Genomic DNA, 16709 nt, shown 5'->3' on the forward strand with positions numbered 1-16709 from the left:
ATGGGTTTCGCCCCCACAACCCAAAAGATGTGCAGGATAGGTGGATTGGCCACACTAAATTGCCCCTTAATTGGAAAAAATAATTGGGTACGCTAAATTTATTTTTAAGAAGTTAGCGGTCCTTGATTTGTTTGACGCTTGTCCAGTAACCTTTTTTAAATCTGAAATCTTGTGGCATAATTCTTGCAGTTAATAACTGAGAGTTCAGATTTCTTTTTAAAAGTAACTGGTCCCCACAGAGATTATAATAGTGGTCTAACTAAGGTGCTATATAAATTTAACATTAACTCCCTGTTTATTGTATTCTATTCTGTTCCTCCAGCAGTAAAGACCTTTGATTGTCCTCTTTATGGCTTTATCAACTTAATTTGCTTCTTTTGGTAATTTCCCATTTCTCTTTGCTGCTCTTTCCCATTTAGTTTCTTAACTTCCAAACCTCTTTATTCCTCCTAATAAAATGAACCACATCAAAAATATCATTTGTCCTTTATACAATTACTCTGCAAGCCTGTTAACGTTTTCATATACTTAGGTGCAGTCCTCCATATTATTACCTTTATTCCCCTACTGAGATCATCCACAAATTTCAAAACTATACCTGGTATAGGATGAACAACAGTAATCTCAGCAAAGGCTGCTAAGGGACATCCCCGGTGGGGATGTGGAGTAAGAACTGGAAGCAGGGAAAAAGGTCCTCCCAATTTGTTCTCCATTCGCAATGTGATCGAGGAACAGATAGCCAATTACCCGCAAGCCAACATTCAGCTTCTGGAGCCGGGAATCAAGGCGATCGTCCATTACGGAAGGAAGTGCTGACACCGTATTTAAATGGCCGTCTGCACCCGAACCCAGTTTTAAACAAGAGCCTCTAAGAACCTCTATATGAACATTATAGCTAGTAGACTGTGACACACAATCCTCGCATCAAAGACGCAATTGAAACCCGTTTGAGGGTCTGGCAGAGGTGCGATCCTCGGTGGCCTCATCATTCAATACTGGCTCCCTTTATGTTTTCCTACAGGACACTCAGGCAGAGCAGGTGGTTCTCTTCCCCAGGTAGAGGAGAAAACCTCACCGCCTCATGAAGCAAGTCTAAACAGAGGTCGCCGAAGAGGCCAGCAGCCATGAAGTCATCCAGAAACACTGACTATCGTACTGTAAATGAGTAATCACCCTTGAAAAGCAGAGAAGTTCAAGTGACAAAATGGTTATGTGTAAGGGTGTGCTGGGGAGGGAGTGCCCCTTGTGTTGGTGTCGATGTGTGGAAGTTGCGGCATTCACTGGCTGCAACTCTGTCAGGTGGGTGCAAATATGGCATCGTGGACCTTTAAAATCGCTCAAAAGTGGTCCAGTGCAATAAGCATGATATTTTCCAGAGACTGCATCAAGTGTATAAAATTATTAGGTGCTGTCTTTGTTCTAGTGTAGCCACTAGTTTATTCTCCTGTGTTCTCTCTCTCTCTCTCTCTCTCTCTCTCTCCCCCCCCCCCCCCAAAAAGGAGAAGAGGGCCCAGAATGCCAGGGAGGGGGGGCATGGAACAATAGTCGAGTCCTGATCATCACCAGGCTGACTCCAATGGAGGAGTTGGTTCTGGAGTTGACAGGCTATCAGAGTGGTTGCTCCATCACAGACAGCGAGGCCGAAGTTCAGTCACAGGACAATGGGTTGCCTCATCGGTGAACATGAGGGAAACCTCAGGCGAACATGAGGCGTGCGTTCATGTGCGCTCCAATTCCCTGACATCTATGCGACCTGCAGCCGATACTACGGGTTCCTGTCTGGAGGAGCGAGAAACGCTGATCATTCCGTTTTCTCTCAGGCGAATCGCAGGAAGAGAGTTGCTGTCTCCAGGAGACTCTCATCCACTCCTGAAGGGTGGGCGGGGGGTTTCTCAGGAGGGTTCTGCATCACATCATTCCCCTGTATCTTCCATTAATGCAGATATTTTTACCTAGGTGGGTATGCAGTTGTGAACAGATTCAGGATCATAACCTAGTACAAGTACCATACATGCGGCTAAACAGTTGTCATAGGCTACGAGAACGGAGGCCACTGCCAGTTGGCGGCTGTGGAAGACCAGGCCCATGCTAAACCTTCAGCCGATGGTGCATCTCTGGAGTCATCTGAGGGGCAGGAAGGTCAATTGTGTGACAATTGGAAGATTTTAAGAAAATTAGATTATAAAAGTATTGGGTAATTTAAGGGTTAAAAGCCTGGGGTTAGAATGTGTTTGACTGCAATGGCCATGTTTTTGGGGAGAATTGAGTTATGCAGGGTTCAACAATGTTTTAGCAGCCAGATGGTGAAACTGACAAAGGAATGTTTATCGGTCTGGCCCAATGTACAGTGGTTTGATTGGGGAAGTCCCTGGGGAGTTAATATCCTTTCAGTCCCTGAAAAGTTCATTTTATTAGCTTGGGGAGATTGTCAGTGCTGGGTGGAGAAATTATATTTTGGAGAAAGGCTTTTGGAAATGAAGTCTGATCTGGCAACAAGTGAAGGCAGTTTTCTTTCCCAGGAGGATAGTTTAAAAAAACAGTAATAATATTTTAAAAGCAGAGCAGTCTTGTCTGAAGCCCAGGAAGAGGCCGAAATAATCCAATTGAAGATGCTACTTGAAGGTATTCAGCCAGAGTCTGAAGGGGTTCAACAAGAGCCAGAATCTGATGTAAAGCAAGTATTACTTTGTGCCCCGATGATTTTTAAGCTGAACTGAGAACTGTACGTTTATTTTCTTGTTGTTTAATGGGAAATTGATGCCGTGTTTGAAGTGTAACCATAGGCTGTTTTTTTCAGGTGTGAAGTGAAAAAGTTTAATATAGTGTTTACAATCAAGTTTTGTTTTGGAAATACCAAAGCTCTATTTTTCCTTCAATCACTCCTGCAGCAAATCATTCTTTCCGCACTGTCTTAAAATGAACTAAAATATTGGGATTTCGGTCCAGTGTCCTAGCCACTGTTGGGGTCTGGTCTGGGATTGCAATATGTGTGAGAAGATCTGACAGAGCTTCCAGAGGGTATCTGCATTCTGGTTTGGAGGAGTCAGCCATCCATGCCATGAAAGGGAGATTTCTGCACTCTTCTGCGTGGGTGGCCTTCTTTATAGTGCGATTGGGAACTAGAACAGTCAGTGACTGCCAGAGTGCGCACAGACCGACATCACCTTGTCTTTAAGCACTAGGGAGCAGTGGTAAAGCTATGGATGAGACATCTGGAGTGTCCACCATATCCTCATCCATCTCAGGTTAGCAGAGAGGTACTGCAGAGAGGTACAAATGTGCTTGAAAGGGAGAAATAGCAGCTGTTTTCTGCACTGGGCACTCTCCTGATGAAAACAGCAGTTCAGCAACCTCTCTGCCAGTGACACCAGCATCTCAAGCTGCCTTGCAGAGGAACCTCCTGTACATGTGCAATACTCCCTCAATATGGCAGGCATCAGGCAACCAGCGTATGGCTGGCAGGCCTCCGAGGCAGCAAGGCCAGCAGCCAGCCTCTGAGGCAGCAAGGTCAGGGAGACAGCCTCTGAGGCAGCAAGGCCAGCAGCCAGCCTCTGAGGCAGCAAGGCCAGCAGACAGCCTCTGAGGCAGCAAGGTCACGGAGACAGCTTCCGAGGCAGCAAGGTCAGGGAGACAGCCTCCGAGGCAGCAAGGCCAGCAGCCAGCATCCGAGGCAGCAATGCCAGCAGCCAGCCTCCGAGGTAGCAAGGCCAGCAGCCAGCCTCCGAGGTAGCAAGGCCAGCAGCCAGCATCCGAGGCAGCAATGCCAGCAGCCAGCCTCCGAGGTAGCAAGGCCAGCAGCCAGCCTCCGAGGCAGCAAGGCCAGCAGCCAGCATCCGAGGCAGCAATGCCAGCAGCCAGCCTCCGAGGTAGCAAGGCCAGCAGCCAGCCTCCGAGGTAGCAAGGCCAGCAGCCAGTATCCGAGGCAGCAATGCCAGCAGCCAGCCTCCGAGGTAGCAAGGCCAGCAGCCAGCCTCCGAGGTAGCAAGGCCAGCAGACAGCTTCTGAGGCAGCAAGGTCAAAGAGACAGCTTCCGAGGCAGCAAGATCAGGGAGACAGCCTCTGAGGCAGCAAGGCCAGCAGCCAGCTTCTGAGGCAGCAAGGTCAGGGAGACAGCTTCCGAGGCAGCAAGGTCAGGGAGACAGCCTCTGAGGCAGCAAGGCCAGCAGCCAGCCTCCGAGGCAGCAAGGCCAGCAGCCAGCTTCTGAGGCAGCAAGGTCACGGAGACAGCTTCCGAGACAGCAAGGTCAGGGAGACAGCTTCCGAGACAGCAAGGTCAGGGAGACAGCCTCTGAGGCAGCAAATCCAGCAGCCAGCTTCTGAGGCAGCAAGGTCACGGAGACAGCTTCCGAGGCAGCAAGGTCAGGGAGACAGCCTCTGAGGCAGCAAGGTCAGTGAGACAGCCTCTGAGGCACCAAGGCCAGCAGACAGCTTCCGAGGCAGCTGAGAGTAATGGAGGAGCACGATGGAGGAAAATGCAAAAAGGAATTAAGAAAGCATACACCATGCATGCGGACCTCAAGTGATGAGACAGTTAATGATTCTCTGCTTTTCTGTTCTTATTAATGTAAGGTATGTATGATTTGGTTTATGAAAGCTTCAATCCAGCGTTGGTGGCCGTCTGGCAGTGCAAGAGTGGCATTTGTCGACTCAAATTCCAGCTGGAAATGACCACAGTTAGTGTTCATCATTTACACATTGCAGAACCAACAAGTTTTAGTGGAGAGGCGAGTGGCGTTTGTGTACTTGCCATGCGGAACTTTAATTGGCTGGATTGTTGAAGTGCTAAGTGCCAGTTGAAATAAGCGAGTATACGTGTCTCCAAAACATCCCTTGCTTTCATACCTTGCCGCCCTCAATCAGCCGCTCCTGTCTGAGAGGATGCTTAGCTCCTCATCTTCATCATCTGAGGTTGCCAATGCTCCACCATGTAGTCAGCAGGCAGGCCCCCCACCCTCTGCAGAGCCAAGTTGTGTTGTACACAGCAGACCATCACTATCCAGGAGACCTTCACTGAGCATATTGAAGAGTGCTATCCAATTGATCCAGGTGCCCAAATCTCACCGTGAGGCGATCGATGGTCAGCAAGAATTACGAGGTGTGGGAGGGAGGTTGTGAAAAGTTGCAGCACCTGTGAGTGCCTGAAAATATAAATATGTGGCTGCCCCCAGAGTAATGTATACAACATATAGGGTCTGCTGGCAGTGGTTACAGATGATTTGGATATTGAGGGAATAAAATCTCTTCCTGTTAATGGAGACAACTGATTGGCCCATGGGAGCCTTGATGGTGGCCTAGGGGAATCTAGCAATGGTGCCAAAACCTTTGGCTCCCCCCCACCAATGAAAATGGTATTTGCCACTACCTTGATGCAGTGATGTCTGGCTGATTGGAAAAATCAGCATCTCACCAACCATCTAAACTACCTCATTGGCCTACAAATCTGCTCTTTCTCAAAAATAGAGTTACATTTGCTCTTCACCATTCTATTAGTGCTATTCTTCTTTTGAGGTTAAATTTTAAATCTAGATGCTGGTAACCCTGTTATCTGCTCCCTCACCTCTTTTTTGGGGTACAGCCCATTCGGTCCTGGGCTTCTTCACTCGATCCTGGGCTCTTGTCCTCCTTGAGGTTGGTTAGTTTCTCCAATATTTCTATCTTAACTGTTGCAATACCCCAATTGATTTCAAGTAAGTCTGAGAATGCCTCTTCTCTAAAGGGCTGAAGCGAAGTATTTATTCAGGATCCGCATCATCGGACGGGGTATTGAGTACAAGAGTCGGCAGGTCATATTACAGTTGTATCCGACTTTGGTTAGGCCACATTTGGAATACTGCGTGCAGTTCCGGTCGCCACATTACCAGAAGGATGTGGATGCTTTAGAGAGGGTGCAGAGGAGGTTCACCAGGATGTTGCCTGGTATGGAAGGTGCTAGCTATGAAGAAAGGTTGAGTAGATTCGGATTATTTTCATTGGAAAGACGGAGGTTGAGGGGAGACCTGATTGAGGTCTACAAAATTATGAGGGGTATGAACAGGGTGGATAGCAACAAGCTTTTTCCAAGAGTGGGGGTGTCAATTACAAGGGGTCACAATTTCAAGGTGAGAGGGGGAAAGTTTAAGGCAGATGTGCGTGGAAAGATTTTTACGCAGTGGGTGGTGGGTGCCTGGAATGCTTTGCCAGCGGAGGTGGTAGAGGCGGGCACGATAGCATTGTTTAAGATGCATCTGGACAGATACAGGAACAGGTGGGGAACAGAGAGAAGTAGACCTTGGAAAATAGGCAACAGGTTTAGATAAAGGATCTGGATCGGCGCAAGCTGGGAGGGCCGAAGTGCCTGTTCCTGTGCTGTAATTTTCTATGTTTTTTGTTCATTTCAATATTACTTTCTGTGACTGATATTGGACATAACTGAAGAGACAACGGAGGATGGTGATGAGCCGGAAAACTGTATAAAGAGCATGTTGAGGCAAGTAGGAGGAGGAATTAAGGGACAGATATCAGTTTCAATCAAGACATGTCCCCACTCTGGTGTAAAAACGCTGGCATTTCACGTCAGACTTTCCTTAAAAAAATTAAGACCTATTCACCTACCTGCAGGGGACTGGCAGGGCCCCGGAGTGCTTCTCGCAGCTTTCGCTGCAGATACAGGCCCCCGCACTTCCGGTTCTGAGTCCGTGCACGCGCACGGCGGTGCCAACCACGATGGCGGACTCAGCCGGCGGATCTGGACCAACAAAGGCCCAACAATCTGCCCCACTCCATCTAACCCACCCGATCGCCGCCCCGGCCGCCCAAAAGGCGCCACCCCAGCACTTGATCCTCCCATCCCCCCATCAGGGCAGCCGCAGATTGAGTCCGCAGCTGCCGTGCGAGTGTCTCGACGGGCCAGACGTGATTAGAACCAATCCGTCGGGAATTCAGCTGGTCGGGACTGGAGCATCACTGGGAGGGCCTCTGGCAATGGCCTCCCAGCTGTGCTGCGTAAATCGCACACGAGCGATTCTCCAGGGTCCGGAGAATCGCTGGAGCGGCGCCGGGACAAATACGGGAGTAAAAATGGATTCTCCGCCCGCGCCAAACGCGATTTCGGCAGGGGCTGCGGAGAATCCAGCCCATGAAGTTTCAGGATAAGGGAAACATCACTTTAGAAGAAGATACTGAGGTAAAGCAAATTAGAGGAACAAGGCAAAAATCAGTGGAACGGTGAACGCAAGTTCTTATTTAAGGAAATTCAATGGAGCAATTATAAACAGTTACTTTCATCCAAAAAATCTATAATTTGTCGAATAGGGTTAGAAATGCAAATAGTGAAGAGTATAAGAGAATTAAAGATCAAAAGTGCGTTGACAAAGGGCTTTACGATTGGAAATTGAATGAAAGAGTCTGCTCTCTGGATTATTACTGAGCTTTGGAAGAGGCAGGGAATTAGATCACACAATTAGGGAGGCATATGAATGGTTAGTAAATTGATGCTGGCTTAATGGAATTGGGTTGTGGACGAAATTAGGTTAATACAGAAGAGGTGGGCTGTACCAATGGGCTTTCAATAGATTTCGGAAATATGCTTTGCTGAAATAAGTTGCAAAGTAATGCCTAACACTGTAAAAAGAAAATAGATAACAAGGGAGAAAGCAAATCCAAGCAAAGAAATCCAACATAAATAGATTCAAGACTCAAATAAAATGTAGGCCACGGTAAAAAATCCTAAAATGCTTGCCTGAAGGATGTATGTGTGACAACAGGAAACTCTGTGACAGAAAGTACAGTGTATTGCAAGAGCAAAATACTGGAGATGCTGAAAATCTGAAATAAGAACATACAATTCTGGAAATACTCATCAGGTCAGGCAGCATCTGTGGACAGGTAAGCAGCTGATGAATCAACAAGGTGGTGGAAAGAAAATTGACGAGTGATTTATGCACAGTGAAACCGGGAAATTGAATAAAGTGAATTGATCCCAAGAGAAGCCACAAAGTAAAATTGCCTGGCTCCAGTTAACAGCAAAGGGCAAAATTAATGGAAAAGTCTAATCTGGTATATGAGATGAGCAATATGTAAAATCAATGTTATTGTAATAATGACTGACTTTAAATCAACCCAGTGCAAATTGGAAATATATGGATGGAATTAAAGCAACAAAATCAAACTTTCAAACCATTTTTCAAACAATACGTTAAGGATCACAATAAACATAACTTTCATCTTGATTTGATTTGCATCAGTGGCCAGAATAGCATCCATAGCATGGTGGTGGGGCAAAGATTAGGATTAAATGTTATTTAGCTGTCAGCACTAGTAAGCTCAAGCTCAAGGCTGCATTGGCATATCCGACATAACCATTTACATAGAGAACAAGAATAATCAAGGACACCCAAGTGTGATCACATCTTAACAATTTGATTAAATTTACTGAAAACTCACTGGGTTACTGGTGAAGCTGCACTGCAATAGACAAATGCAAGATTGTTGACAGGAATATCCAAAAATATGCAATACACTAAACAGACTCTTGGATAAAATAATAAAGCCTCGATACAGCTGCTTATGGAAACAGTTGACATTGCATTAATGAACTTTGATGGGTTTCCCTCATTTTGGGCTACTTGCACAATTTTAGTTTTGGGCTTCAAAAGTTACCTAGATGCATTCAAAAAAGATTTAGCACAACAAATGATCTGAACACAATTTTAAAAGTTAAACGAAACCTTCCATTTCGTATGTTTTTATGTTCAAGGTCTACCTTTTTCTGGAGGACATTGATCTTTCTCTCTTTCACTTCCAGCATATCTTTCATATCACGTATCTCTCCTGCTAGTGTTCCTTTTTCTTCTGTAAGATCTTGAAGCTGTTTTGTCTTTTTGTTGAGGAAGCTTTCTTTTTCCTCAAGTCGCAACCTCAATGCATCAACCTGGGGAAGAAAACAGATGCATATAATCCAATCTGAAAATACTTGAGGTTTTACAAACAAATTTACTGCTCTGACTAAAGAACAAAAATGCCTATCACTCTCATTTTACTAAGAATTTTATCCTGTATTCAAGCATAAACAAAAGTTTCGATATCTTCGTATATTGAACTACACCAGTTATATAGAAATTACCACATGGAAGCAGACGGTTTGGTCCTCCACTTTCTTTCGTGTTTATTCTCCAGATGAGCGCGAGTCCTAATTCCAGGTGTTTGCATAGATCCACTATCCTTAAAAAGTGAAATATCTCTACTTTACAACCTTACTCAAGTTTTGTTTCCTATACTCTTGCAACCCTCTGTGGAGAAACATTTCTCCTATTGTCTGCACTAAATATCTTGCATTTAATCATATATCTATGTTCCGTCATCCTGGACACCACCAACTATCAGATACAGTCAGCCAATTTCTATCTACAACATCCCTTCTTTTCATAGTTTCGAACACCATGATTAAATTGCTTTACGATTTCTTTTCCATGTTCCAATGAAAGAAGTCACATTTTTTTTTAAAATCCTTTGCCTGACTTATCCACACATCAGGCAGCACCATAGCGAAATAAATGCAGAAAATGCTGGAAATACTCAAATGGTTTGGGAGCATCCATGGAGAGAGAAACAAAGTCAACATTCTGAGCCAAATATGATTTCTCGAGAACTGAACTGTAGACAGAGAAAATAAGTGTTTTGGCTCGTCTCTCTCTATTTTTATTTTAAATATCTGTTCCAGTAAAAATTACCTTGGTGGTGGCTTTTGAGATATAATTGCTTTCCGAAAGAAATTTGAATCTGCTGGTTGAAAACTGGATCAGAAGCACAGGGACAAAGACCAGTCTTAGTCAAGTGGGAATACAGTGTGCTGGGCTGCGCCTTTGAATAGGGGTTTTTGGTAGTGGATTTTGTTTTTGAATTGGAACAGTTAAGGGGGAATTCATTAAGTGTTACACATAAGTGTTATGATGGCCGAGTGGTTAAGGCGTTGGACTTGAAATCTAATGGGGTCTCCCCGCGCAGGTTCGAACCCTGCTCGCAGCGATAACCATTTAGGGGCTGGTTTAGCTCACAAGGCTAAATCGCTGGCGTTTAAAGCAGACCAAGCAGGCCAGCAGCACGGTTCGATTCCCGTACCAGCCTCCCCGGACAGGCGCCGGAATGTGGCGACTAGGGGCTTTTCACAGTAACTTCATTGAAGCCTACTCGTGACAATAAGCGATTTTCATTTTCATTTCATTTTCATAGATTACTGTGGCTGTGGGGTATCTTTATGTTTGTAGTTGATAAAACTTCTTGCTGTGTGTTCATAGAAATGTTGACTAAGTTCTTAGAATAAAGCTTATTTTGATTAAAGTGTCTAGGAAGACTGCAGGATTACACCTGAAGGGAAGGGTCTGGTGCTCATTCCAGCTAAATTCAACATAAAGGTTTAGGTTAGGTGGACTTCATACAATACTTTGGAGTTTCTAAACCCTGGCCCATAACAAGAGGAAAAAAATCCCAACAACCCCAGAGCCAAGGGTGAGTTACCTTACGTTAGTAAAAGCATGGCGCTCTAAATCCAAATTAAAAATGAAAGAAAAGAAAATCCAAAAGCTCAAACTGGGGGAAGGGGAAGGGCTTCTTCCGTCATAGTGAGGACAAACTAATCCTTTCAATCCCCACCGTCTACCCCTCACCTGCTCATTTTCCTTTTATGTGGGACAGGGGGAGACAACAAAAAGCATCCTCCTTCCTCCACCACAATGATTATCGGGCATTTTATGGCCTAAATATAATTAGGATAAAGACTGACCACAATCTGAAATTCAACATGCAGCTTAACAAGAAATAAACTTGTTAAATCAGGATAACCAACAGTTATCCCACACATTTTATACACTTCCCTATAAAAAGGAAAGGATTGACAACATCAAGTGGACAACAGGATCTACAGGGAGAAAAGTCCAGGATGACAACTGAGGTACAGGGAAGTCCTCCTGACAGGCCCATGAAGAAAGGCAAAATCAAGGATGAAGCAAGATCAGGATCTATCAAGCATTCCAAAGATCGAAGCACATGGCATCACTACTTCCACCACGCAGCCTGACTAGAACCTGGGTGGTTACCAACCTAGCCCCTCACAAACAACATCCGGAACAGTGGTCGGAAGGTCAAACCCCAGGCAGGTTTAAACCTGCTCCATCAAATTCAAGCAGACTCCCATCAGGGACAGTGCTCTGTCCACCGCAAGAACCTGCTTGTGCACCTGTATCAAAACACCCCGCAACTCTTGGAACTGGGCCGGTTCCGGTGGTTTCTGCGAGCGGGTTGGCCGCATCGAGAGGAGCTCCTGCCGGTGGCCACTATTTGCGGCGCTTTCAGGGTTTCCTCGATTCTTCGCTCCCCCCCCCCCCCCCCCCCCCCCCCCCCCCCCCCGATTATTGTCGGCCTTGGGGGCCGTCAAGCTGTGCCTGTTTGAAAACCAGCAAGGAACCCCGCACGGGTGTCAGGCGGCTGGTGCTGAGGCATCGGGCCCAGCCCGCGTGGTGGTCGAGGCGGCAGGCCCGAAGCCAGGACGTGATGTAGCAGAGATGCCCCACATTGGGTGGCTCCTGCCTAGAATATGGTGAGATGATTGAAGTCCAGTCCCAGGGAAATTCTGGAGGAATACAACAAAGAGAAAGAAGTTTTAAAGAAACTTGGCGAAAGTTTTTTTTCTCTCTTTTTTTGAAGGAAGTTTTTTTTTGTTTATCTATAGAAAAAAAAGACTGAAGAAGAGTGAGAAAAAGGAAAAATAATAAGCCGTTAAAGGATGCGAAAAGCAGCGTAGAGGAAGGGAGGAAACGCGGGCTTGCCGTTGAATGATAGGACGAGCAAAAGTGCTGACAAGATGACAGAGGCCGGACCGCATGGTGGAGCCGCGCTACTTACAGTGGAGAAGATGACCACGGTGATGGCGGTGGAGCTGGAAAAGCTGTTTGCGAGGCACATGGAGGCTTTGAGGAAGGAGATGGTGGTCGCATTGAAGTCATTGGTGGAGGAGGCAATCACCCCGGTGAGAGTAGTTGTGGAAAAGACATCGGCCGAGGTGAGAGAGCTGGGCGAGAAGATGAAGGAAGTGGAGGAGGCCATGTCGCAGCACAGCGACCAGCTCAACTCGATGGTGGACGAGCTTCAGAGGGTGGTGGAGGTCAACAGAGGACTCTGATCAAAGCTCACGGACTTGGAGAACCGCTCAAGGCGGCAAAATCTGAGAATTGTGGGCTTGCCCGAAGGGATAAAGGGTCCAATGCCAACAGAGTACTTCGCGAAGAAGTTGGCGGAGCTGATGGGGGAGGGTGAGAACCCCTCTCGGTACAAACTGGACCAAGCTCATCAGTCGTTAAGGCCGAAGTCCAAAGTGAATGAGCCGCCAAGAGCAGTAATCATCTTCTTCTGTTATGTGAGAGTGCCTTTAAGAATTGGATGTTTAAGAAATGTACCTTTAAGAAATTAGGCTGATCATATTACTGAAGTGATGTCACAAGGGGGAGCTGAGCTCACTTCTGCTTTTTGGGAGTTTTAATTTCAGTTTGAAGACAGCTTGGGTGTGGCTGTGAGCTGCATTGCTGGTGATCTCTGCCATGAAGGACTATCTCTTAATCCTTTGGTGAAATCGGAATTGTAAAAAGGTCTCAGTATTGAATATAAGTCTAATGTGCTTCTGTTTGAAGGATTTGTTAAGTCTTTTGGATGTGTAAAGGAACAGTTTGCAGGATTGGGTAGTGTATTATTTTCAGGGTTATCTTTGAAGTAAGGGGTGTTAAGAGATCCAATTTTTATTTAAAAGGTTAATTTGAGTGATGGCAATCAATAACTATTGAAACGAGGATGCAATCCGAATTGAAGGCTTTAATCAACAAGATGTTTCCCCAGCAGCTCGAGTACAGAAAGAGGCTGGCTGCTGGGAAACACGGGTTCTTAGACCCCGCCTCACTGGGTGGAGCTACCTTACATTCTGACCCTGAAAGGCAAACACTTGGGCCAATGAGCAGCGAGCCTTCTCCACCAATGGTAGCTCACACCCCCAGGCACCGTAGTACCTCTAGTCATACTACCACATTCACCCCTTGTTGAGAAAGGAACTGGGGGGAGGGGGGGGGGGAGGGGGAGAGGACTGCTTGGGTGTCCAGCCATGACTGGTAGTCCGGTGCGGGTGGGATAACTTACTGGTAGTATGACTAGTGATATGGGACTATACCCTTCTCGAACGGCGGCTGCCCACTGGCCCATAACTATGTACAGAGTCAGGAATTGTGTTATATACATGGCGCACTGGCCCGTAACTATTTACAGAGACAGAAAAAAAATCCATTAATAGTTTATATCGACTCGATCAGAGGCATTGGACGTCCTCTGCGACCGACGGAGCTTCAGCGGAGATGTTGATGGAGATGCGGGCGTCCATGACTCCGGGGGCGATGATCCGGTCCTTGTGGAGGTTTCAACACCCCTAGACGGCGCTGGTGAGGGCCGGGCCCGGGGGGGGGGGGGGGGGGGGGGGGGGGGGGGGGGGAATCTAGTCCTCCAGGCGGCGCAGGTGAGAGGGTTGGCGGGCCAGGGAGGGGAGCGCCTGCAGGGTGCCGTTGCGGTTCAGGGGGTCCCGCCATAGCCTGTGGGGAAAAGGGTTGTCAAGGGAAGGGGGCTACGGTGAGAGGTGCCGGCGGGGGGGTGGGTGGGGCTGGTGACGAGGGCGATGGAGGGGATCCGGCGGGCGGCAGGTCCCGTAGAGAGACCGTGTCTTGTCGGCCATCGGGGTACTCCATATATGCATATTGCGGTTGTGCGCCCGCACGTGCTTCCGGAGGAGGATGGACTGCCAGCCAGGTCGGGAGCAGGGTCCCTGAGGAAGACTTCCTGGGGAAGACAAGGAGACGTTAGTGGGGTGTTTGATTAGTAAAAGTGCAGAGTCGCAACCGGATGGAGTGGAGGGCGTCTGGGAGGACCTCCTGCCAGCGGGAGACTGGGAGATTTCGGGACCGTAGGGCCAGTAGGACGGTTTTCCAGACCGTACCGTTCTTCCTCTCGACCTGTCCGTTACCCCGGGGATTATAACTGGTCGTCCTGCTTGAAGCAATGCCCTTGCTGAGCAGGAATTGACGCAGTCCGTCGCTCATGAAGGAGGACCCCCTATCACTGTGTATGTAAGCGGGGAATCCGAACAGGAAGAAAATGCTGTGGAGGGCTTTTATGATGGTAGTTGTGGTCATGTCGGGGCAGGAGATGGCGAACGGGAAACGGGAGTACTCGTCAATCACTTTGAGGAAGTACGTGTTGCGGTTGGTAGAGGGGAGGGGACCTTTGAAGTCCATGCTGAGGCATTCAAAAGGACGGGAAGCCTTTATCAGATGCACTTTTTCGGGGCGGTATGAGTGCGGCTTGCACTCCACGCAGATGTGGCAGTTTCTGGTGACTGAGTTCATGGAATAAACATTGTTTTGTTTTGAAAACTACGTGTCCATAATTGTAGTACTGCACCTGGGGAACAAGCCGTGTGCTTCAAAAGCAACAATTCATTAAAGGTGGAGGTTGGTTGAACTCCGTGATACATTTTGGGGTTCTGAAAACACTTCTCCCATAACACTTCCATAAGTACTGCATGAAGGAGAAGGTGTTAAGCTGGGCGAAGCAGAAGCGCGAGATGCTGTGGGATGGCGTCGGAGTTCGGATCTATCAGGACTTGTCGTGGAGTTGGCAAAAAGATGAGCGGCGTTCGAGCGAGTGAAGGCGGCACTGTACAAGAAGGGGGTGCGCGATTTGGTATGGTATACCCAGCGAAGCTGAGGGTGACGTAGGAGCCAAAGACTTTTATTTCGAGACAGCGGATGTGGCTGAGGCGTTCGTGAGGGCAGAAGGCTTGGGACAGAGTGAGGAGCGGAGCTGGAAGACAGACTGTGGACTGTGATTGTGGAGCTGGAAAATGTACAAATGTTATAACTTTCTTTTTACTGACATGTATTGTAATTTACTTCACTTCACATTGTTATAGAGTTCAAGTTATTGGTTGGGTTGACTGGCATTCTGTGTTGTGACGGTGATATCTTTGTTTAGTGACTTGTATGGGTTGGATTGTTGTTTTTGTTTTTTGTTTCTCTGCGACTGGGTGGGAGGGGATGATATATCTTGGCGGGGGGAGCCACCCGCGCTACCTAACTAAAGTCGGCTAGTGAACGGAGGTGAGGTGAGAGGAGGGCTGCGGACATTGGAACCTGGTTAGCAGGTTTCGATGGGCCTACGAGGCGAGCGAGGGGGGGAGGGGGGGGGAGGGAAGGGAATGATGCTGGGAGATGTTTTTTCGAGAGGAAATGTGGGGGGGGGGGCTTTGGGAGGGGGGGTAAGGGGTTCGATGTTAATAATGGTTAGGGCCGGGTCAGGCTCATGGGGCAGGGCCCGGTGGTATGATGATGGTGGATAAGAAGGGTCGGGGGGGTGAGAGACCCCCAGTTAGGAGAGTCACGTGGAATGTGAGAGGGTTAGGAGGTCCGGTCAAGAGGTCAAGGGTGCTTGTGCATCTTAGAAGTTTGAAAGCCGATGCAGAAATCCTGCTGGAGACTCACTTGAGGGTAAAGGATCAGGTGAGACTTAAAAAGGGTTGGGTTAGTCAGGTGTTTTACTCTGGACTTCACGGAAGGGTGCGAGGGGTAGCGGTAATGGTCAGCAAAAGAGTACGCTAACATTTTCGTGGTGGGGAAGGCTTTGCTGGCTGGGGTTAAGGGGTTGGAATATTCGGCAATTGCAGTGTCAGATCATGCTCCGCATTGGATGGATATGCTGCTGGAGAAGGGGGTAGCGCAGAGGTCGGGGTGGAAATGAGATGTGGGCTTTTGGAGGACCAAGTGTTCTGTGTCAAAATTGAAACGGTAATTAAGGAATATGTAGGTTTCAACTGTACGGGTGAGGTGTCGAAGGCGGTCGTCTGGGAAGCTCTAAAGGCGGTGGAAAGGGGGGAGGTGATTTTGTTTCAGGCCAGGGTGGACAAAGAGGAGAGGTTGGAGTGGCAGAGGGTAATAGAAGAGATGTTGGAGGTAGATAGGAGTTATGCAGAGGATGGGGACCCAGCTAAGCTGGAAAAGAGGAAGGAACTACAGGCAATCTTTGACCGACTATCTACCAGGAAGGTGGTGCGCCAACTGAGGCGAGCAAGGGGTGCAGTTTACGAACATGGAGATCAGGTATGTTAGCTGGTCAGCTCCGTACGGAAGCAGCCGCAAGGGAAATTGTTCAGGTGAGGAATAGGGCAGGGAAGTTGGTGGTGGCTCCGGATCTGATTAACAAGGTTTTTGAGGAATTTAATGAGAGGTTGTACAGGTCAGAGCCACCTGGGGGAGATAGCTAGATGCAGGAATTTCTAGATGGGTTGGAGTACCCGAGGCAAGGGGAGGGGGACAGGGCTACATTAGAAGGAGCGATAGTGGAGCAAGAGATAAAAGGATGCAATTGGGAGGATGCAGTCTGGGAAGGTGGCAGGGCCGGATAGGTTTCCAGTGGAGTATTATAAAGAATTCAAGGATAAGCTGGCACCCCTGATGGTGGGGATGTTTGAAGAGGCGACAGGGAAGGAGGTGTTGCTAAAAAAAGATAAGGATCCGATGGAGTGTGGGTCATATCGGCCCATATCACTTCTGAATGTGGACACAAAAGTATTGGCGAAGGTACTGGCGGGTAGGCTGGAGGAGTGCCTCCCAAAGGTGATAGGTGAAGATCAGATGGGGTTTGTGAGAGGGAGG

General features: G+C 47.7%; 1 protein-coding gene and 1 non-coding gene across 14 annotated transcripts in view; one reads left to right on the forward strand and one right to left on the reverse strand.

The window, feature by feature from the left end:
* Positions 1-16709, reverse strand: part of LOC119974015 (ERC protein 2) — a 1008595-nt gene that overhangs the window by 627595 nt on the left and 364291 nt on the right. For all 13 annotated transcript variants that reach the window (XM_038812801.1, XM_038812804.1, XM_038812800.1 and 10 more), the window contains one exon: positions 8741-8908. In XM_038812801.1, coding sequence (XP_038668729.1) covers positions 8741-8908 — 168 coding nt within the window. The remainder of the gene's footprint in view (positions 1-8740; positions 8909-16709) is intronic.
* Positions 9921-10002, forward strand: trnas-uga. Its single transcript has one exon. It is a non-coding gene; the product is annotated as a tRNA-Ser (tRNA).

Source organism: Scyliorhinus canicula, chromosome 11 (genome assembly GCF_902713615.1).
Source record: "Scyliorhinus canicula chromosome 11, sScyCan1.1, whole genome shotgun sequence".
NCBI lineage: Eukaryota > Metazoa > Chordata > Chondrichthyes > Carcharhiniformes > Scyliorhinidae > Scyliorhinus > Scyliorhinus canicula.